The 22,136-nt window shown below is 48.0% G+C and overlaps 1 protein-coding gene across 3 annotated transcripts; it reads right to left on the minus strand.

Annotated features, from left to right (window-relative positions):
- Nucleotides 1–1,237: 1,237 nt before the first annotated feature.
- Nucleotides 1,238–22,136, minus strand: STK25 (serine/threonine kinase 25). 3 transcript variants are annotated; one of them, XM_033069268.1, is made up of 12 exons: nucleotides 22,051–22,136; nucleotides 21,136–21,250; nucleotides 14,899–15,129; nucleotides 13,624–13,680; nucleotides 12,529–12,637; nucleotides 11,158–11,315; nucleotides 10,744–10,929; nucleotides 10,078–10,223; nucleotides 8,742–8,856; nucleotides 8,381–8,452; nucleotides 5,257–5,393; nucleotides 1,238–3,333 (listed from the first exon to the last, which is right to left on the minus strand). In XM_033069268.1, exons 2-12 carry the CDS (start codon nucleotides 21,163–21,165, stop codon nucleotides 3,294–3,296), a joined length of 1,281 nt encoding a protein of 426 aa, XP_032925159.1. In that variant the 5' UTR covers nucleotides 21,166–21,250; nucleotides 22,051–22,136; the 3' UTR covers nucleotides 1,238–3,293. The 3 variants fall into 3 exon arrangements, with proteins under 3 accessions (XP_032925159.1, XP_032925158.1, XP_032925160.1); XM_033069267.1 differs by having other exon boundaries at nucleotides 22,047–22,131; XM_033069269.2 differs by lacking the exon at nucleotides 22,051–22,136 and adding an exon at nucleotides 21,955–21,974.

Below are 22,136 nucleotides of genomic sequence, written 5' to 3' on the forward strand. Positions count from 1 at the left end.
CTGGCCTTGGAGATTTCCAGGGATGGAGCAGGCACAGCTTCTCTGGGCACCCTGTGCCAGGGCCTCCCCACCCTCAAAAGGAAGAATTTCTTCCTGCTGTCCCATCTAACCCTGCTCTGTCAGTGTGTGAAGCCATTCCCCACTTGTCACCTGAAGTTTTCTCCTCTCCAGGCTGAACGACCCCAGCACTATGAGTTTTGCCTCTTCATGCTTGACCTTCATCCAAGGTAACACAGTCCTGCTTCCTTGCTTAAGAAACCAGACTTTGTGCAGTAACTCCTGGCACATTTAGCTGTTCTGGTGCCTGCTCCCTTCTCCTCCCTGCTCAGAGAAGTGATTTTGTTACACCAATGAAGTTTTTCATTCTGGCCTCACCAGTTTTAGCTCTGCTGAAGCTGCATGTGGGCTCACACCAAGGGCTGGTGTGCCAGGAGCCAAATCCTCTGCTGAGCAGGGTTAGTGCCTGATTGGCCCCTGTCAGACTCATTTTTATAAGGAATCAGGCAACACTTCAATTACAAGTTCTGCATTCTGCTTCCACTCTCTGCAGGTGAGGCCAGCTCATTACCACTGTCCTGGCAGCTGTGCATGAGCACATGGGCATTTAGCAAAATTCCCCCCCAAAAGCAGAGGCAGAAGTAGATTAATCAGTTCTGTTTCTTAGCTCCAGGGGAAAAACAGAGGAGGAGCATTGCAGAGTTGGTCACAGCCTCAGCTGTGCCCTTCACCTCTGTTCCTGCCTGGGAAAGGACACTCACAAGGGTTTGAGCACAATTAAAGTGGAATCGCCAAAGTGTTCATGCTGTCCCTGAGGTCACACAGGCTCAGGGTTGCCTGGTCCAACCCCTGCTCATGCAGAGCCACATCTGTGCACTGGAGATGGAGAATCCACCACCTCCCTGGGCACCCTGTCCCACTTGGGCCCCCTCCCAGCTGCAGAGTGAGACTGAGGAAGGCAGAGAGACCCTGCTGCCAGTCGAGCTTGGGGCTAAAGACTACAGGTAATGAACAAACTCCAGCAAAAACCTGCAGTGCAGTGTGCTTACCTCTGCCAATAGTGTGGGCTTCCTGGAGTGCCAGAAAGGACTGATGTGCCCTGCAGCTGTTATCCTTGCACACACAGCACTTGCACTGTCTCTGGGGTCTCCCTCACCTTCCTCATGTTGAGAAGACCAAGAATGCAGAGAAAAGCAGGTGGAAGCAATCCTTTTCCCCTAATAACACAGTTACACCAGCCTCATTTGTTTTGTTACTTTATTGAAAGTGGCAGATCCCTTTCAATGTTTTTGAAAACTAAACCCATTGTTGCTTTGAATACTGGACAAAGGGTGTGGGGATTGTTTCCTTTAAAAAGTTTACTCGTTCCACTGCAGAGCATGCGAGTAACGACACAGGTACCTTATCAACACGGTTTGCTACTGCTCTGAAGAGCAACTTTAAAAGCAGCAGGAGCCCTTGTGCTGGCCTGCAGCCTCTGCCTTCCCCCTCTCCAAGCATCCTGGCCATACATGAACTTCTCCTCCTGAGGGAAAAGTGGGTTTGTTCTGTTCTTCCTAACTGCAAGCTCTGAGCTGGCTCTGAGCACAGAACAGAGAGCCAACAGCAGCACCTCTTCTCTACTACTGTACAAGTTCATAGTGTTGCTGAGCCTGAATTTATCCATCAGGATAAATAAAAGATAGTCACAAGGTCAAGTGAACACCATACACCAGGACCAGGGAACACAGGGTCCCCCTGAGCTACTTGCAGCCCAGCACTTAAAAGCTGCAGGTCTGAAGCTAAGTACCAAAAATCAAGCCTTGTTTCTAACCAAGTGGCCTGTCATTAAAAAAATGCTGAACAGCTCCAGCCTTTGTTCTCAGTGGCTCTGGGGTGAGCCATATCATCCACATACAAACACCCAGACAAAGATCTGGGCAACTGAGTTCTTGCTGACTTCATGGGAACCTCTTTTCAGTTAGAGAGCAGCTCTCTAAGCAACCAGCTATCAGGGGTTATTTTCCTAAGTCTGTTTCTAGACTTTTAAAATGTAGATTTAAGATCTGTGTGCTTACCTGAATTAAAGATTTACTTTATAAACTAGTATGATACAGAAAGCAAAGCTCCTGGGGATGGCTCTGCTGGCATACCTGCCTCACAGCAGTAGATGCTTTACTTTCTCTGCTACCAAACACCACCCCAGCTTGGCAACTGGAGCAGAGCCCTGGCTGCAGCAAGTCTGCATCCCAGGCTGAAGGAGGAGCCAGAAAGGGGAGGTTGAGAAGAAGAGGGAGGCCTAGTGCAGCTTCTGGGAATCTCCAGCCCTACCACACTGCTGTGAGCAATCCAGTTTATGTCCTCCTGCAGAGCACAGGTTCTTGCATCAATATCTGCTGTGCAGTGTCCCTCTGCCTTGTGAACCAAAGCCCTGCTGATGGCTGCAGCTGTTGTGTTCCCCCCATTCCCTGTTTAAGCCTTCTGCCCCCTGTGGGCCTGCACAGCTCAGCCCAGCACTGCCCAGCTGCAGGGAGCACCAAGGACAGGAACTCCACCAGCTCCCACAGCAAACACACCCACTTTGCCTTCTGCTCCCTGGAGACCCAAGGCAAGTTCTGCTGTTGCCTGAAGTAGATGAACTAAGGCTTAATACAAAATGATGTCCCAGAGCCAAAAAAAGAACAATCAGCAAACCCATCCTCCTATGAAATGACAGGCTGGGAAAAGAGCAACAGTATCAGCTCAGCTGCTGCAGCACTGGGAAGCCTTGTTACCTGTGTGTGAAGGGCTTGAAGTGATCCTCCAGAACAACTGGAGAGCTGGTCTCACTCTCCCAGAGTCCCTAAATGCCTGGAGAGCTTCTCAACATCCCTGCACTCACACATGACTGCTCACAAACACTTCTTTAGGAAGGGCAGGAGACTAAACCCATCAGACTTGCCTGGGAAACATGGATCAATGGAAGAGAATCTCCCTTTTTCCAGCAGCCAGGTATTTACCAGAAACAAGCTGTGAATCAAACCAAGCCAAAATGGACACATCCTTTGTAGGAAAACAATTAAAAACTGCATTGATTACATTGTAAAAACAATTAGACCACCCATCTCGGGTTCTGCAAAAGGTCTAAATTGTACTTGCATTGCAAACCCCACCCTGGGTTATCATGGAAACACGGCTAACATGAAGGCTCTGAAATGTCCTGGGGTCCATCACAATGTCACATCCAACGGCAGATGGTGGTCTGGATTAGAGATGTAGTTCTTATGAAGCTGGAAAAAATCCTTCCCCCCTGACACCAAGAGCAGGGAATGTGAGTGTCAGCGGGCAGAGGTCAGGTGGTTCCGACTGTGTGAAAACCTGCAAGGAAGAATTACCAGGGAGAGCTGGTCAGCACTGGATGGTTGAAGCTCTCCTGCCCACCATCAGGTTTGTGGGGAAAGGGTCAGGCTGTCCCCACTCCCATGGCCACTGCCAGTTCTTGCTAGATAAAGTCCTGACAGACAAAACCAGCACTTTTTTAAAAAAGCCACTTAAACAAAGGTGGTTTGACACTTCTCCAGGCTTTCAAGATTCAGTTTGAACCGAATGAGTTTTCAGCACTAGTGTTTGGTGTTTTGAGGTTTTGCATGCCACCCCCCAAAAAGCCAATCTTGTGCTTCTGCCCTGCCCAGCAGTGTCAGTTCTAGGCTGACAGAAGTGAATGATGTTGAAACAACCTCCTGTCTGCAGTCACACACACCTCTGTGTGCAGCTCCTGCTCAGTCAGAGGCCCAGGGCTTACAGGTACCACAGAACACTCTGTGACCTCCATGGGTCAGCCAGAGAAATGAGTGTTCTCTGCCAGGTGTTAAGTGATTATTAGATGAGGGTTCTACACAGTTTACACAGTTCTTGGAAGCCACACCTGGAATCCTGGGAATAGTTTTGGGTTTCTCACAAGAAGGACAAGGAGGGGCTGGAGAATGTCTGGAGAGGGGAGCAGAGCTGGGGAAGGGCTGGAGCACCAGGAGAGGCTGAGGGAGCTGGGAAAGGGGCTCAGCCTGGAGAAAAGGAGGCTCAGGGGGAACCTTCTGGCTCTGCACAACTCCCTGACAGGAGGGGACAGCCAGCAGGTGGGGTCAGGCTCTGCTCCAGGGAACAGGGACAGGACAAAAAGGGAATGACCTCAAGCTGCTGGAGGCTGAGGCTGGGAATCAGGAAGAGCTGTCATGTGGAATGTGCTGTCCAGATGTGAGAATCACCAGCCCCTGAGATGTTAAAGAAACAGCTGGATGTGGCACTCAGTGCTCTGGTCTAGTTGCCACAGTGGTGATCAGTAAAAGGTTGGATTCAATCTTGGACACCTTTTCCAACCTTAATAATTCTATTCTATTCAACAGGTACTTGAGTTACAAGGCACAAACTTTAACCCACCAGAAAGAAATGCTTAGAAAGTCTAAGTTCAAGGGTGTAAACTGCAGTCAAACTGTAGAGTTTGGGTTGTGCTTACAGGGCAACCCAGAGCACAGAACAGCTTCTTTTGGTAAGGTAAAACACTTCCAGCCTGCTAACCAGGAGGAGCCAAATGTTAAGTTTCTCTCTTGGTAAGGAAAGGGTGAGATTTAGGATAGCCTGCTGTGAAAGGGAGAAAAGCCAAATTCATGTTAAATAAAGCCTGATAAATCTACCAGGTTACCTGTACTGGTACCTGGATGTGACTGGACTTGGTACCAGCAGTAGAGCCAAGTTTGATCCAACAAAGAACTAAATTCTCCAGTCCACATTCCTTCACTGGTTTGATAAATAATTCTTGTCAGGAAAAGTACACTTTTGTGTATACCTAAAGGTGGGCAAGCAGTAACTAGCTGCAAGCAGTGCCTTCAAGCACATTCCTTGCAATAAAAAAGATAATTATTAACAGAAACTTTCTATTCCAGAAGTGATCCCAATGAGACTTTACCTATCCTTGCTGCCTGGGTAATGGGACCAGCAGGACATTATATGTAGACAGATGTATGTAATGTGCAGAATGAAGGTGAACAACAGCATCCCTCTGTGCCCTACAACACACATCTACACCACAGAAACCTGTCCAGTGTGAGGAAAGGCTTCTGAGGCAGCAGAGCTGTTTCCATTAAATGAAAGCAGTTAGAAGAAGTGCCATAGGAACTATTAAGGTAGCTGTCATCAATATTCACTTTTGTCTGTCTGAATGACCTCTGCACAGCCCTGGAGCACAAGAGCTGTGTGGTTCAGTGCCAGCTCTGCCCCAGCTCACACTCAGGACACTCACTCACTCACCTTTGGACCCTCTCCACCATGTGTGCTATCAGTTTGTCAGAGATGCCTGGGCAGGACTCCTCGGCCAAGCTAAAGGCGTTCTCCAGCTCCTCCATGGCTCCCACATTGCCTCCAGTCTGCTTGTGCTTATCTTTGAGCTGCAACCCAGAAGCAGGGCATTAGGTCTTGACATGAAGGACTTTACCTCTTAGTATGACTGGTAAATGAACCAGAAAGAGCTCATTGGTAGGTCAGGAAGGGAGAATGTCTGGGGTTCAAATTTGCCTCCAGGTACTAATGGCAATTGAAGCCCTTACCTAACAGGATGTACTCTGAAAATAATTGTTATAAGAAATGGACCAACAGCCCTGAAAACTTGTAAGTAGCAACAGCACAAAGAACTCCAGGTGTATCTGAAGCAGTACAATCACTTTTGCTGTTAATGACAGCCCAGCACCCAGACACACACAGGCTCACAGGCAGGTTGGGCAGAATGTATCCAAAGCCAGGAGTTAGTCACCACCACATTTAATAACCACAAAAAAAGTCTTGCTTTGCTTCTAGTGACTGGGAAGCCAAGGCAGACAACTGCCACACCAGGGATCCTGAGCCCCTTGGCCTCCAAGACTCCTGTCCAGAGAGCTTTACCCAGGGGGGCAGGAGAAGAAAGTCCACACACCAAGATTTCCACACACAGCACCCACCTCAGTTCACATCCCTCATGGTCAGTGCACTCCAACTAGGCCTCTACTTGCACATGTTTCCAGCTGTTAACTTGAAATAGCTACAGCTCTGTTGAGAAGGAATGCCTGACAGGCCACTGGTGCTGAGCCTGAAGGAGTCAGTTGCTCAAAATCCTACATTTCCACCCCAGCAGCAGTTCCCCACCTTGTTCCCACATGACATCTCCTTCCCCAGGGCACCATCACACAAGGAGCTGAACAACAATCAAGCATCTTGTTGAACAAGCAACATCTGGTCCAGTTCAATTAAGCTCTCATTAGGCCCTGCTGATTAAAGGGCTTTACATAAGCCTCCAGTTCTTTGCCTCAATTCTAGGATCAGCATTTCCTGTTGTGGGAGCTCACCTTTGCTCAGAGAGCAGAACAATGTGAATGTTAATCCCCAGCTGCTGTCATTCCTGTGCCCTGCCAAAAAGGGCCAGTGGGCACCAGTTCCCTACCACAAAGCTGTGGGAACAACCCACACACCTCTGCTCAGTCACAAGTGGCAGGGGCATGGAGGGCAACTCTGTTAGACAGCAAGGACACAGATTTCTTAGGCCAAAAATAGTTGTGATGCTAAAGCCAAGGATTTGATGTGTCCCAACCAAAGGCTGCCTGCCTCAGAATAAAGCACAGGGGCTGTCCTGGAGAGAAGATGTGATGTCAGTTTAGCATCAGCCTTTGATGCCAAGCCCCTGAGCTGCAGCTTGCCCAGCAGGCCTGTGATGGGAGCAGTGTGTGCTGCAGAAGAGCTCTCTGGACGCTTGCAGGAGTTAGAGCACTGCACTGAGCTCAACCTTTCCAGGCCCAAACATCATTTTACCTCCCTGCACCACAATGTTTCCAGATCTGCAGCTGTCCACACCTGTACTTTCAGGTTTCAGTATTAACATCCAGTAACACACACGCAGGGAAGGTAGATGAAAGATTACAAAGAACATCTCAGCCAGATTTCCATTCACAAAGCCCAGCTTCAGCCCCTTCAGGAAAAGAGGGGATCAAGCTTAGCTGGTTTAAGATGCAATCATAAAATGGTGAGTAGGACAAAGTTTTCACTTCTAGCTTCCTATCAATAGCAAAGAATAACAAACTGGGGCAAGGGAGTCAAACCAGCAGAAATGAAACGTCTGAGAAGCCACTTCCTGCCTGGAACTGGTACAGCAAGGTGTGTAAGGAAAAGCACAAAATGTCAGAGCCCTGAGCACTCTGCCCCAGGAGGCTCCTAAAACCAGAGACCCAGACATCAGCGACTGTGCTGCACAAACAAACTGCATCACAAACCAGCATGGTTTTAATGTGGTTTTGTCTCATAGCTCTAGGCCTACAACACCCAGGTCACTGGCCTCATGCTCTGACCTCTGAGTCAAGCCCTGTGGAGCACAGAAGAGGCTGGTAAGATAAACTCCCAATTTCCAGAAGCTGCTTTTCAGAATGACCTCTGGTTCCTGCCACGCAGCAAACCTCTTTCCACACAGCAGTAGACCTGAAAAAAGTTAAGTCTGGAGACCTTCCCTGTGAAAAGCACAGCTCTCTGCTGGGCCATGCCAGCAAGATCCAGAAGAGTAACTCCTCATGAAAAGATGTCTGTCACCAGCACCTCAAGAACAGAACTCTGACATGCAGCATCTCATTGATCTCTTCCAAAGCATGATCTCCTTTCTTGCCCTTCTGCTGGAAAGAGGAACTCATAGCCAGTAGCCCCCTTGTGATTACCCTCCTCTTTCCTGACATCATCACCCAGCTGGAAAGGTGAGCTGTCACCTCTCTGCTGATGCAGACAACATCCTATTGTTAATGGCAGCTCTTACTTCAACTCCACATCCCCATCCAGACCACAAGGCAGGGGAAATGGGTTTTCTAAACACATTTTCTCTGCCTGCCTTCCAGAAGTTCCAAGGGAACTCCTTGGTCTTGGCATGCTACCAACAGCAGTCTGTGCAGATCAATAAATGGCCCAGTAACCAGCAAAGCCTGCTCTGATCCACCTAATAAATTCCTGCTCTAACCCACCCACCTTCCCCTCAGTAACTCTGCTGTGGACATGCACAGTGACAGGCCAGCTCTGCTCTAACAGGAGCTGCACTTCAACCACAGACATCAGAGTCTGGAGCTGCCCAACATCAAGCCTAAGATACAGGTAAGAGAAATACTTCTCTACCAGATCCTCACCAGAACACAGATTACCAGAAGGGTAATGCCTTTCTTCCAAACACAAGAGTTTTCAGGAGGACACACCAGGGACACACTCACTTTCCCCACATATGATCTAGCCCTCTGAACTGGTACAAATGCTGCAGAGTTCCTTAACCCTACTAAACACCTTACCATACCTTCCTTCTCCAATTCCTTCTCATTTACTTATCTGTGTCAGCTATCTCTGCATCTCCAACCAGCAGAGGCACCAAGAAGATTCTACTCACCTCCCCAAAAACTGGGTGAACAAGTGTGGAGAGACACTGTGACCGTGGTTGCCTCTTGATGGGCTCAGTAGGCTGGAAAACAACACAAAAAGAAGTTACAAGTACAGGCAACAGCTTCCAGGGCACATGTAGCACTGAGCCTTTGGTGAATTCACTCCAAGGCAATCCCAGCACTAGATCCTGAGAAAGCCACAAGTCACAGTACCCTGATGATGTGGAAGAGGCACGTCTGGAGCACCAGCCCTTGGTGCCAGACTGAAGAACATTTCAGACAGAAGATCAGTGCTTGGTGGTTTCCCCAAGACACCCAAAAGTTCATGTTAGTTCAGCCCACTTCAGAAAGACCAGACAGCACACAGACCTTCTGGGAACCATGAAGAGCCATTCCTTTGTGCAGCTTGCTCAAGGAATTGGGGCGAATGGTTGGTGGGAATGTCCAGATTGGACCCTGGTCTCCATCCTCTGCATCTCCATCACTGCAAATGAAAAGGGAAAGTCAAGGCAAAGCCTCAGCTCCACACATTGGGGGTTGGCCCATACTTCCCCAGAATCACAGGTTCTCCCCACCTGACTGCCATACTGCTGCAGGCCTTCGGGCTTTTCCCTTCCCCATAAAAAATTCTCAAGAGAAACCACTTCAGTCTCTACTTCAGCACATATACAGCATCAAAGAGATCTGAGCTAAGTACTTGTTGCTGTATGGGGCTGTGGAGCAGCAAAAAAACATAGCAACAAGACTTCCTTCATGCAGAAAAGAAGAAAAAAACCAAAAAGCCCTTTATTAAAAGGATCACCACACTTTTTATATTCACCATCATGCAAGTGAGAAAAGACCTGATTTCATTGGTGCAGGGAAAGTTAACACCACTTGTCACACCTCTCACACATCCAGCAGTGTTTATCTTTTGTTGTAATTCTTCCTCTTTTTATGTTTACCTTTGAGAAAGCTTCAAGGCTGGGAAAAAGCCTGAGCTGGGATTGAGAAAGCTCTCAGCCTGGGAAAATCCTAATGATGGAATTTTCCCTGAGCATCCACAAGTACTCATCATACTTAGCATGGAAACATCATGTTTCCAAATCACCACTTCCACCTCTCTGATCCAGACAGCCTGAAGAAGTTTCTAGTGCTAGTTAAATTTAGGAGAATTTCAAGACAACCCAAGCTCACAATGTGAGGGGCCAGACTTAGATGTTAGAAGCCAATGTCCCTGAGTCTTTGGTCACTCAAGTGGCTGCCACTACAGGTAAAGAGCAGCTCTGTGACACCATTCTGGCAGTGCCCTTTCCCCACCCAAAGCCCATAATTTGACTGTCCTGCACAGCACAGCAAAGATTTACCCCTGAGTACACATACACACAACACAGCTCTTGCCACAGTTAAAGCCTGGAGCTCTTGTAGTTAATGAAAGGTGCACAAAATACAGGCAACAAGAGCCTTGTTCTACTGGTTCCAAGCAGACTGAATGTTTCATGTCAGTACTCTGACTCCTGACACTCAGCCAAGAGGCTCCACAGGTTAAGACCAGAACAGAGAACTGAGTCCCACTGAACAGGAGGCTGGCTCTTCAGGCAGCACTCACTGCCTCCCACAAATGAAACCTCAAAGATCAGATGTCAGGTGGGAAAAGCAGCTGAGCTGTTTGCAGTAGGCCACCCTGGGGCAAGCAGGGGCTTCCCTCCACGCAAAATGTACGTACATATCAGAATCACCAGAACTGGAATCTTCCCCATGGCCCTCTGACTTCCAGCGCTTGAACCGATCGATCAGCTCCATTAGGAATGAGGTTTTCTTGGTGTAGCGTGTGATGAACTTGTGCTTTAGCAATTCTTTAGCTGTTGGCCTCTGCAGCAGATAAGGAAAGCATGTCACATCTAACCATCTCTGCACATTAAATGTGACTCACTGACTTCAGCTGGAATCACAGGATATCCTGAGCTGGAAGGGATGCACAAGGATCATCAAATCCAACTCCTGGCCCTGCACAGGACAGCCACCAACAAGGTACAATCCCCAACAAAGTGTTATCCTTGAACTCTTGGCAGTCTTGGGACCATGACCACTGCCCTGAGGAGCTTGTTCCAGTGCCTGACCACCCTCTGGGGGAAAATCTTTCCCTAATATCCAACCTAAACCTTCCCTGACACAGCCTCATGCCATTCCCTTAGGTCCCATTGCTGGTCATCAGAGAAGTGATCAGCCCTCCCCCCTCCACATCCCCTCATGAGGAAATCCTGCCAGCCTCACAGGCCCATCCTGTAAGCCCAGCAATTCTCTTCTCTGGGATTCTGAAACCTCCCTGCTGAAGGAATTTTTGACCTCTGCTGACCTTTACCCAAATTCACAGGCGAGCAGCAATACTCACAAATCTAGGATCCTTATTGAGGCAGGCTTCCACAAACTCCTTGAAGGGCTTGCTGTGGTGACCTTCAAGTGTTGGAGGGTTGTTTTTGGGGATCAAGAAGAGAACTCTCATAGGATGCAAGTCAGAATTTGGAGGCTCTCCCTTTGCTAGTTCGATGGCTGTAATCCCAAGGGACCAAATGTCTGCCTGGAGAATAGAAGAACACAGAACAGCAAGGAGCAATTCTACAACATGAAAGCACAGTTTTAGGACAGCTAATCACATAAATCACACATGGCATTTCATGTCTAATACACAAACTTCTCCAGCAGACCCTGCATTGTAACAGAAAATAATAATTCCTGCAGTAAGCAGCACTCCCAATCCCTGTTTCTGTCCTAGCCTCAAGCAGCGATCCTCCTGCTCCCAGCTCACCTTGAAGTCATAAGCAGACTGTTTGATGACCTCTGGTGCCATCCAGAATGGAGTCCCCACAAAGGTGTTTCTCTTGATTTGAGTGTCTGTCAACTGTCCAGCCACCCCAAAGTCAGCCAGTTTCACATCTCCTTGTTCTGAGAGCAGCACGTTGGCAGCTGTATGCACAAATTAACAATTAAATCTGCTGGCCTCTGCATCACCTCCAGCCCACAGAACTGACTACTGAGCACAGCCCTCCTGTGGCATCCTCCTTCACCCCAGTGACAACTCTCAGCCTGGATTTCCAGCCTCAGGGGTAACATGGAAGAAGCTAATGAACTTTGCTGGATCAGAAGGGGAATATTGCCAAGGTAGGAGCAGGGAGTAGATGTGAAGGGCTACACCATCAATTAGATGTGACTGCTGGCCACACAAAGAAGGGAGGGCAACACAGTCTCTAATGCTCTAATGCTCTTGAATTTTTTTTTTCGAAGAGTAGCATTCAGCACAGTTTAAATAGCAGATCCTTCTAAAGAATTGAAGTTTCACTCTTGTACTTGTTCTCACTCACTCATAAGACTGTAACATTGTGCAGGTCTGGGAATTGGGGTTTTCTGCAGGACTTCTCATTCTGAGACCCTACCTAACAACTTCCAGCATTTCCCCACCACTGGCAGCCAACACAACTTGCAGTGCTAGAAATGTGCAGTCCCACACGCACAATTTTCTCCCAATCTCCCTGCATGAGGTTTCTGTGCCCTGCCTGCTCACACCCCCTCCTGCAGTGGGTCAGAGCAGGGAGCATCTGGCCCTGGCCCAGCTCCACAGCACTGTCCCTCCATCCTCTGCAGTACTTTGATGCTCTGGGCTTGCTGGGACACTGCTCTTCAGGAGGCAGACACCAGCTCTCTGTACACTGCATGTGGTCAGTGACTATAAAAAACCAGAACAGGATAAGCTGACACAAGCTGCCCTGATTTTCTAGGGCTGTGAACCCTGCATGAGGACAGCTCTGTCTGCTGTGAGCTACAAGCACAATAACCAGCACACACACCCTTGGGGTCCAGCAGCAAAGCACATGGCCAGACACAAGTCTGCCAATATCTGAGCATGCCTTTCATTGACTCCTTCACTTCAGCTCCCTGACTGCCCAAACTCCAAGTGCCAGGGGAGAGCTACAGATCCTTACTGTTACTCTAAACCCTAAAGACATGAAAAGCATGAGTTGTGAGACAGTGACAAGCATCAGATTCAGAAAACAGCAACCCAACAACAAAGAAGCACTGAGAAAGTCTTTGAAACCTTGCAGATTATGGTGAATATAATACCTCTGAGTATTATGTTACTAACATCCCTCACAAGAGAGGGAGCTGAGCTCTCCAATCTTACCTTTGATGTCTCTGTGGATCTTCCTCTCTGAATGTAAATAATCCAAACCCTTTAGGATTTCTCTCAGGATAGTAGCTATATAAGTCTCCTCCAGTGGTCCTGGCTTCAGCTGATAAAAGGCAGAAAGATGACTTAAAAGAGGGTGACTGATGCCTTGGACTTACCAGGCTCTCAGTTTGTTACTTGGAAATCTTGGCCAAGCAGGTTGTACTCAGCAGGAAGCACCTTCTTGCACACTTGATGCATGTGCTACAAGCAGAATGCTGGTGTTTGTACCTGGCAGCATTCAATGGAAAAGCTTTGGGGGATTTTCTGCTAGTCTATCAATCTGTTAAAGGTTTCCCAAACAAGCAGCAGTTTGGCCTGAAATACATTGGCCAACAGAACATTTTACAGTTTCTCTTGTTCAGGTCTCTCTGCCAGCATGCAAGTACTGAATTTCAGCCTCTGAGACATCAACCCTCAGGCTATGGAGTTCTGTATCAAAACTCGTCTCCTTTCCATCAGTTCTCCTCTAACCAAGTCCTGCCTTCTCAGTGCAATAACTGGGGCTCTGACACTCAGATAACTTCTGCTGATGACAGCTCTCTACTACACCTTCCTCCAAGTCACTGTAGCTCAGCAGTTTTCCCTAGTTACCATTCTGGAAAAATGGGTGTTATTGTCCTAAAGAGAAGAGAAAAATGCTGTGACAGAATACAGTGTGGCAGACCTTTGCCTATGGGTAAATTCTGCATTTTTATTCTCTCAAAATTTGGGGTAACTTGAGCAATACCATGACTCTGACTAGGGGAAGTACAGATTTGCACTGCTCAAAACCAATTGGCTGTGCTCACTTTTCAGTTCACTGGCTCCTTCCATCATACAGCAGCACAGCATGTTGGACAACAGTGCTGGGACAGCTGAGCTCCATGAAAACATTCCCTCTGTCCTGGGATAAGCATAGTCAACATGTCTGTCCTGCACTGCTTACCCCTCAGGCACAGGGCTGCCAAAATAATGGTATGTGGCAAGTGAGTGTCTGGCTTATGAGCATTTCACAAACCAAGTCCTCAGTCAGTGTTTTTCATAGTCCAGAATTTGCCACTTACTCACCAAATCCAGGGCTGAACCTCCTCCCAGGTACTCCATGATTATCCACAGCTTAGTGCCCTGCAAGCAAGAGCACAAATCAAGAGCAAAGACAGTAATAAAAGCAGACAGAAAAGTGAAACACTCATGAGGCAGCAAGACACAAGAGTAGTTCTGCACACAATCCAGGAGATGCTGCACACTGCAGCTCTCAGGGACTCAAGGAAGGAGCCCCAAGTTTCCTCTGCTCTGCTGACACAGCATTACAGAGGTGGACCTGCCTCCAGCACATTTCTAACTCACAGTCTGCAGTTTTATGTGGGCAAGTGCCCCTACAGGCACCAAACTGTCCAGCCCACAGAAAGGTTTATTCCCAGGTTGGAGCCCTTTAACATCTCTCCAACAGCTCATCCAGCATAAGTCCTTCTTGGCAAAGGCAGGGGAGCATTGCAGCCTTTGATCTCATTAACAGGGCTGCCAGCCTGAAGGGTACAATTGGCAAGACACCAACTCCCAGAGAAGAGATTCCATGCTGAGGTTCACAGGGTCCCAACAGAAGATAGGCAACAGGTCCATGAAACTATAGCAGAAGGCTGAGAAAATGGATTATGGCCTTTGAAAAATAAGGGAGGAATATTCAGGACCCAAAGAGCTCAGGGAATGTTTGCTGCAGTCCCACTGTTACATTCACCTCCAGCAGCCAGCATGCACAGGCCACTTCTGATCAACACCACTTGAATTAGGGATTCCTAAACCTGTTCTCAATGGAAGCAGTATCAGTACTCCTTCACAGACTCAGTTCATATTCTTTTCACCATTTCTGATGTAGTTTCAACCTCCTCTTTTCTTCAGAGGCATGAATCCCTCAGTGGTACTGCCTTAAGACTGTGTTATTCTGGAAAAGTATTCCATCAACTTCCTTTCCAGAATTGTCAGACCAGGGAAAGTTCAGTCTTCAAAAAATAATTTGTTCTCCAGTGAAGTGTCCCACTCTTGGTACCACAAAGTACAGGACACCTCCTTTCCACGCGCTTAGGAAGTGCCTTAAAACCCAGTCTGCTATTAAGTGCACATGAATGCAGTGAGCAGAGCCACCACTGCTCCTGTTCCACTCACACACCACTTTGCAGTGCCATGTGCCACCACCCACTGCAGCAGCCACAGAGGAGCCCTCCCCAATCCACTGTTCCACTCACACACCACTTTGCAGTGCCATGTGCCACCACCCACTGCAGCAGCCACAGAGGAGCCCTCCCCAATCCCAAACTACTGGCAAGGAATGACCATGGTCTGTCCTACCTTCAAGTAGGAGCCATAGTACCGGGTAATGTAGGGACTGTCACACTGGCTGAGCACTGTGATCTCCTGCTGAATGTCCTCAATCTCATCCTCAGCCTCCTCCAGATCAATGATCTTGATGGCAACCACTTCCTTGGTGCGGTTGTCGATCCCTTTATAGACTTCACCAAAGGATCCTTTGCCAATCCGCTCCAGCTTGGTGAACAGCTCCTCAGGATCCACCCTGGAGTGCTAAACCATGGAACACAGATGGGAAAATTCCATTAAGATCCCTGCAGAGCACCACACATACCCCATACAGCTCATCTCCATATCTATGCACAGATATGTTGATAAATTCACCTGAAATTCATGTATCCTAAACAGTCTTAGAAACTTAGCACAGAACAGATCCAAAATTAGAATGGAAGAAACCTTTTCCAACCCTGCAGACCACACTGGGGGAGGAAAAAGACGGAAGCCCAGCATGACAATGTCAGCAAATATCACTATGGAAAGTGTCAGCTCCATTGGGACAGGGCTGCTCAACTGCAGGCACCAGCTGGAACCAGAGCAGCTCCAGGAGCAAGCATCTGTTCACACTTCAATACAGACCAGCAAGTGGTACCAGCACCAGCTTTCTCTTGGAGATCTGGATGAGAAAATGGGCACAAGCAAGAGGCCATAAAAATGTTTCCCTAGTTAGCCTTCCTGCCCCCAAAGACTGGAATGATTAGAAAGATCTGCACCCTTCCCTACTTCTCTGGAGGGTGAAATATTACAGTAATAAGAATTCACATTTATTGTCTTCCCTGCTGCAGCCTGAATTCCAGGCAGTAGCCAGCCCAGCTCTCCTCACACATCTGCAGGTGGAGCTTTACATCTTTTGGAAGGTCAGCAGCAAGGAGGAGGTAGGAGAGTAGAATGGACACTCCATCTACCTGACCTGCTTTTCTGTACCAGATGCAAAAGGCAAACAGCATCTCCTTCATTAGATAAGCACATCAATTAGGCAGTCATTAATAGAGAAATACTGACTTTTTAACAGCAGCTCACAGTTAATTCTTTATTAAGGTGAGTATGGGTAAGAAAGGGAATAAATCACAGTCACTTAATTCAATCCATCTGCACATCAGGAGGCCCTCCATGCTACTAAAATGCTCTTTGTGATTAGTTTTTCTGCCTTTTTTTTTAATAGTTTGAAAAAAAAACTCTGGAAAATATAGCCTGACCTTAGGAAGCAGCCAAGCCATGAGAAAGAATTTTCCACACCCAGAGCTTCCCAGTCTCACCTCCAACATGTCACTCAGCGAGAGTGCTCTCTCACAAGGGCCTTGAGTTGGCAGATTTTATCAGAGAACACGGAAGCTGCATTTTTCCATCTCACACCAGGTTCTAGCATCAGGCCCAAGGTGATGCTTAATGATTAAGCCAATTTATCATCACAGGTTGTTTGTCTTCTGTGCATTGCTAAGCCAGGCCCAGGTGAGCTTTACAGGCAGCTCACTCAACAGGATTTCCACACAAACTCCAGTCCAAGATACAGAAGGATAACCAAATATCATTTTGCATCCATAGCAACACCCAAACAGACTGTACTTTGAACAAATGCACTGGAAACAGACTAGAAGGGATGTCTGGAGATAAAAAGAACTGGAGATACATAGCAGAGACTGGAGAGAGGGAGGTGGGGGGAAGAGGATCTGAGCTTGAGAAATGTTAGGGGACAACATGAGAATGATGTTGCAGGCAGGGAGAACACTCTGACTAGTCCAGGCTCACTACAGACCAGGAGCAGTTTCCACCTCTTGACTGACTTGTAGGAAGGGGTAAGAAAGTGCTCCAGACATTACTGTGCAGAGTGACCTACTGCACCCAAAAATGGCTACCAACACATCAGCCACTCCCACACATCAGGGAGAAGGGAGAGAAAGAGGATCATCTCCTACAAGCACCTGCTCAGCTCAGAAAAGAAACACCTACATGAGTACTGCAGGGAAGCAAACCTGCAAGGAAACATTCCTCCCCTTCCAGGTAACTTTTCCATGAGGCAAGAAACAGCAAGGTGAAAGTAGCTGCTCCCCTTCAGCTTGGTAGGGCACATCAGAGAATCAGGACTGATTTCTCCAGATCAAGACTTCAAACATAAGAGCACTGGCTGTGGCAGGCAGCTTTGGGGACAACCACTTGATGTGGCATGCTCTGTAATCATGGATAGCTTTGTAAACAAGCTTCCAGACTTGGATGTTGCTTCATCCTGTTTTCCAAATAACAAAGAAGTTCAGGTAGGTGCTGTGAAGGAGACAAAGCTTCCTGACAAGCAGACAGAAATTTTATCCAAGGGACTCAGGAAAAAAATGTAACTGATGGGCAGATGAGACAGGCCCACCTCCATTAGGGTGGAAACATCAGGACACTTTGTAGGTACTGGATTTACCTTCTCAGTACTGACCTGGAAATGCTTCAGAGTTTGCAGGTGATGGGGCAAGAGTCTGACTCTGTGGAGGGCCTGAGGATCAACATCCCTTGTGCACTGGCCAAAACTGCAAAACCAGACTCAGCAACAGAAAGAACCCAGGGAACCAGTACAGGGCCAAGGGGTACAGAGTCATTCCAGCCACAGTTACAGTCTAGACACTGTTAGATTAATTTCTTCCCTTTTTCTAACCAGGGAGGAGGAAACAGGCCCATCCCCAAATCAGCTCAAGAGGACACTTTGTGAACTACCACTGTGGACATCACAGAAGAAATTGCCAGGTGGCATTTTCAGCAACTCTAAATTTCCACAACAAATTAAGATGTCCTGTCTGCAGGACATTGTTCAAAAGCCCTTGTCCATTAAAAAAATCCAATTTGAGCCCCACATGGTGACCTGAGCTGACAAACAAAACTGTTCAGATTCGTGGGCATAAAAGCCTCAGCACTCATCAGAGAGCAGCACAAATGCAGTTCCACAGAGAATGGAGAGCTATGGAACTGTCAGGAGAGAGAAGGATGCACTCCATGAGCCTGACTCTCCCCTTCCCCAACACACCTGCAAAGCACCTTGGTGAGAGATGTAACAAGCACCATCCCTCCCTCTCCTACACATGAATTATCTCAGTACCAGTCATCTTGTCAGAGAAGCACCCTGGCTGAAAATCCATCTTGTGGAATTGCACTGCTACAAACACACCTGGGAAATTTCATTAGTAGGAAGCAACAGAACCCAGATGAAATGCTTTATACCTGCTTAAATGAGCACAGATAACCCAAAGCAGTCCATTAGGACCTGTAACCTCTGCAATACTCACCAGCTTGGGTTCTTCCCACTTTTTTCCACATTGACAGAACCCATCAGAGCTGAAAACAGTGGCTGCTCCTTGTTCTACTACTGCATATGAAGTTGTTAAGGGATGGTCACTACATTTTAACTTTGTACACAGCAGTTCTGAAGCAAAAAGCCTCCTGCTGTTCCTCTCCACTGAGAGCAGCCAGTCAGGCACTAGAGATGGCTCAGGCAGGCCTGGGCAGGCTTTGGAGGGAGAGCACACAAAGCTCCATCTCAGCTGTAAGTGCAGGAAGAGAACAAGTATGAGAGGAGTGATGACAATTTCCTAGTAATGTGCTCCACTTCTGCCCTCTGGGATCCAATCTCACAGCACAGGAAAGAAGGATGCTCTGTCCTGACAGGTGTGGGAGTGTTTGCCATCCTGACTGATGAGACCATGTTTTAAAACAGGCCAACTCACTGCAGCCATCAGCAATTAGGAATTAGAGTGTGTTATGAGACAAGCCTGGCAGTAACACCAGCTGCTTCATGAGGAAAGAATGGTTTTGGCAGCTCTGCCACCTCCAGCTGTGGAGACATGATATCCACAGTCTTTGAGAAGATGTGGATATGTACTAGAGAGGAAGGGTAAGTATCTGCCCTCATTTCAAAGCTACTGCCTGGAAAGATAAGCTTCATGTTGGCAACAGAAGCAAACACCATTTAAACCAGCTGAAGATCTTCTCTCTGGGCTGTGTCCAGCTGGATCTTACTCTCAAAATATTCAAGAGCAAGAATCACGCCTGCATTTGTTGCATAAAACACTGAGGGGTGCTTAAACCCTTTTGGAAATAAGAACTCCTTAATGTGGGGCAGGTTGGAATTTGGAATCACTGTTTGATGGGAGAGATCTATAACAGAAGATTGGCAAGGCCACAACACTTTATGAGCTGAAGCTGACCAGGAACATGGCAGTTTCAAAGGGTTTATGTAGAACTACAGGCACATTTAGTGTTATTTCTGACTGGAGCACTTTCCACCCAATCAAACAAATAAACATAATTTTGCTCTGCCAAACACAGTGGAAGGAGGAAGATGGTTTTAATAGAATTCATCTGCTCCACTCTTTCCCTCATTGCATCCTCTGCTCCTCATCTTCCCACCCAGCATGCTGAACACTCACCTGAACACTACCAACAGTCCCTTTGGTGAAACCAGCTTTGTACCTGCAACCATCTGAAAGCTTCCCTGTCTACACAAAATCTCTGCACAGCTCTCTGCAGCTGCCAAAACCTGGGCCAGTTTTGAATTTCTGGAGTATAGAAAAGAGGGAAAGTTGTGTTCAACTTTGAAACACACGAGTTGTCTGAGACTCCCAGCTCTCTTCACAGACAGTATTCTTTGGCTTCAGAAGGTGAAGCATTACTTAGCCAAAAAAACCTAAATGGCTTCTCCAAGGTCACCTAAGGAACAGCAAATCCAGAAAGCGAGCTCAGATCAGAGTTTTAAATGTAGTAACTAACACAAACATCACCTGGCTGATAGAGCTTCAGCCCAAGACTGGAGGCCTGCAGTGCTGTATGTTCACAGCACAAGGGAGCCAAGGAAAGAGGAGACAACCAGCTGAGGGAAATGGAAGCACAGAGGCAGAGCAGCCTGAGCAGTGGCCTAAGGTAACTCTGCCCATCAGCACCAGAACTGAGAATCGAAGAAAAGTCAAGCCTCTGACATCCCAATGCCAGTCTTAGCCTCTTGATTTTCACAGCACCTCCCACTGCTCCCTAAATCCCAGTGAAAAAACCTTCAGGCCAGTTCCTACTGCCCTCCCAGCAAGCCTCAGTTACAGGAGGCTCCACCAGGAATTCCTGAAAAGACTGGAGGTATGGACAACACTGATTGGCTTCTACTCCAAGACCAGACAGAGAATCATGGGATGACAGGGTCTGGGAATGCCTAACATTTCCATAATAAATTCAGAGCTGAAACCACTAGAATGCTGATAAGCTTAATGAGTGAATGCTGTGTACAAAAAAAGCTCCAGAGCAACCTCCTCTGCAGCTACAGAACTCAGTTTGCAGCCCTAACCAGACAGTATCCTTCCTTTTCTCTCCTGTACAGTGACTCAGCCAGGCATTATATTTACATTTAATTCCATACACATTTTGGGGAAACAGTTGATGTGAAAGACAGCATGCAAACTAAGGTGCATTGCAAATCAATTTTAAATCAGTAAAGGTTCAGAGGAAGCATTAGCTCAAACCACTAAAGCTTTTAGTAATTCTACACCTAAGAGCAGAACAGAATAATGCCCCAAAACTCACAAAACATGGTTTAAGAAGACCTGTGTTCAGTATTGACATCTGCCAATAATCAAACACACCCCACAACCAAATTCAGAGGGGAGAAGATGCAAGCCAATACTATTAATGTGGTTTAGCTTTCAGTCCCAAATCCTGGCATCATCCTTCCACACTCCTCTTATGAAAATGTCATCACAACAGCAGCATTTAACCACATCCATGGAGGCTGAGATCTCTAGGAAGAGTTATGACCCAGTATCAAATATCACTGCCTCTGATGCAGCAAGGTTACAAGCACCATTTTTCTGATACTAATGCCATGAACACTTTGGGAAGGTATGTCTGGCAGAACCAGCACAGTTTTTCTGTTCCCATTTCTAGACTTCCTCTTCCAAAAATACTAAGAAAGCCAATGAACTCCTGTCTCCCTAAAAAGAACACAGTTAATCCCAGAGAAAGGCCCCATAGTGGGTGAAGAATTCATTTTCTGTATAGCTGGCAACACAACACTATCAGCCCAACACCAGGCACAGAGTGAGACACAGGTCAGTCAGCTAACAGGAGTAAGCTGAGACCTGTGCAAGAGAGATAAAGAGTGGCAAAATGTGATTTTTCTGGTTATTTGTTTGAAACCCTTCTATCAAGAGCAAACACCATTATGTAAACCCTTGAAGAGGGTTCTAAAACAAATTTTTAATCACCACTTACCTGGCTAGCAAATTCTCTCAGGTGAGCCATGCCGACAGGATGGGGTTTTTGCAAAATCAGGGAGGATTAGGATGTTGCAGCACAGCAGGAAAGTGATGATCTCTCCACTGGTCAACTGTGACAAGCAAGAATACACAGCTCTCAAGTGAGGCTCTTGGAAGCTGGTTCATTCCCCTCAAGAGTTACCTGCATCTTTTTTCTCTCCTTGATCTGAAGTGCTCCTTGAACCTGCCAACACGTTCTAAGCATGCCAGGCCCACCTTGCACACCGCATTTCTCAATTCTTTACAGAAATGCCTTCCAGATTCGTCAAGGAACCTCACTCTAATGCTGTACACTGACCAAGTCCCAGGCTCCATTTTCCCACCATCACCTCAGTACGCTCCCCAGTATTACAGCTAACCCCACAATTCTTCACCACCACTCCCAGCACAGCCCACAGCACCCTCAGACACTCCTTTTCTCCTGCTGCTCACTGAGAGCACTCCTCCGCTCCCACTGTCCCCGGTACAGCCCTGGCAAAGCTCAGCACACACCTTCTCCTCCAGGAGCCCCAGCCCTGCACTCCCGGCCGCTCCCTCTCCGGTGTTCCTCAGCTCTGCTCCCCTCAGCTGCTCTTCCCTCCCCCCCAGCAACAGCTGAGCCCCAGCCCAGCCCGGCCCCCTCGGCCCAGCCCTCTCCAAGGCCCCCGACCCCAGCACCGCCCGTCACGGTGCGGCCCCACAGCTGCCCTCTCGCCACGGACACCTCCTCCCCCTCACACCTCCGAGATCTCCCCCCTCCCGCGTTCCCCTCGCCATCATGGGCTACTCAGCGCACCCGCCCCGCCCGGCACCCTCCGAGTCCCTCTGTGGCGCATCGCCGCCCCGCCCGGACCGCGCAGGCCCGCCCGGCCCTGAGCGCCGCCGCACCTACGGGCAGCGCTGCGCCGCCGTCGGGAGCGCCATGCCGGGCTGTGGCGCACGGAGCCGCCGCCGCCCCGGGCTGCCCCGGGACACCAG

The sequence above is a fragment of the Catharus ustulatus genome, chromosome 10, assembly GCF_009819885.2.
Source record: "Catharus ustulatus isolate bCatUst1 chromosome 10, bCatUst1.pri.v2, whole genome shotgun sequence".
Taxonomy (NCBI): domain Eukaryota; kingdom Metazoa; phylum Chordata; class Aves; order Passeriformes; family Turdidae; genus Catharus; species Catharus ustulatus.

Bases quoted from the DNA above. Each gene is read 5' to 3' on its own strand.
- STK25 (XM_033069268.1), bottom strand. From the start codon at position 21,165: ATGGCTCACCTGAGAGAATTTGCTAGCCAG. The intron at 15,130-21,135 runs GTAAGTGGTGAT...TCCATGGTTTAG, and splicing joins TGAGAGAATTTGCTAGCCAG to CACTCCAGGGTGGATCCTGA. The intron at 10,224-10,743 runs GTGAGTATTGCT...TATCTGCTGCAG, and splicing joins TCAATAAGGATCCTAGATTT to AGGCCAACAGCTAAAGAATT.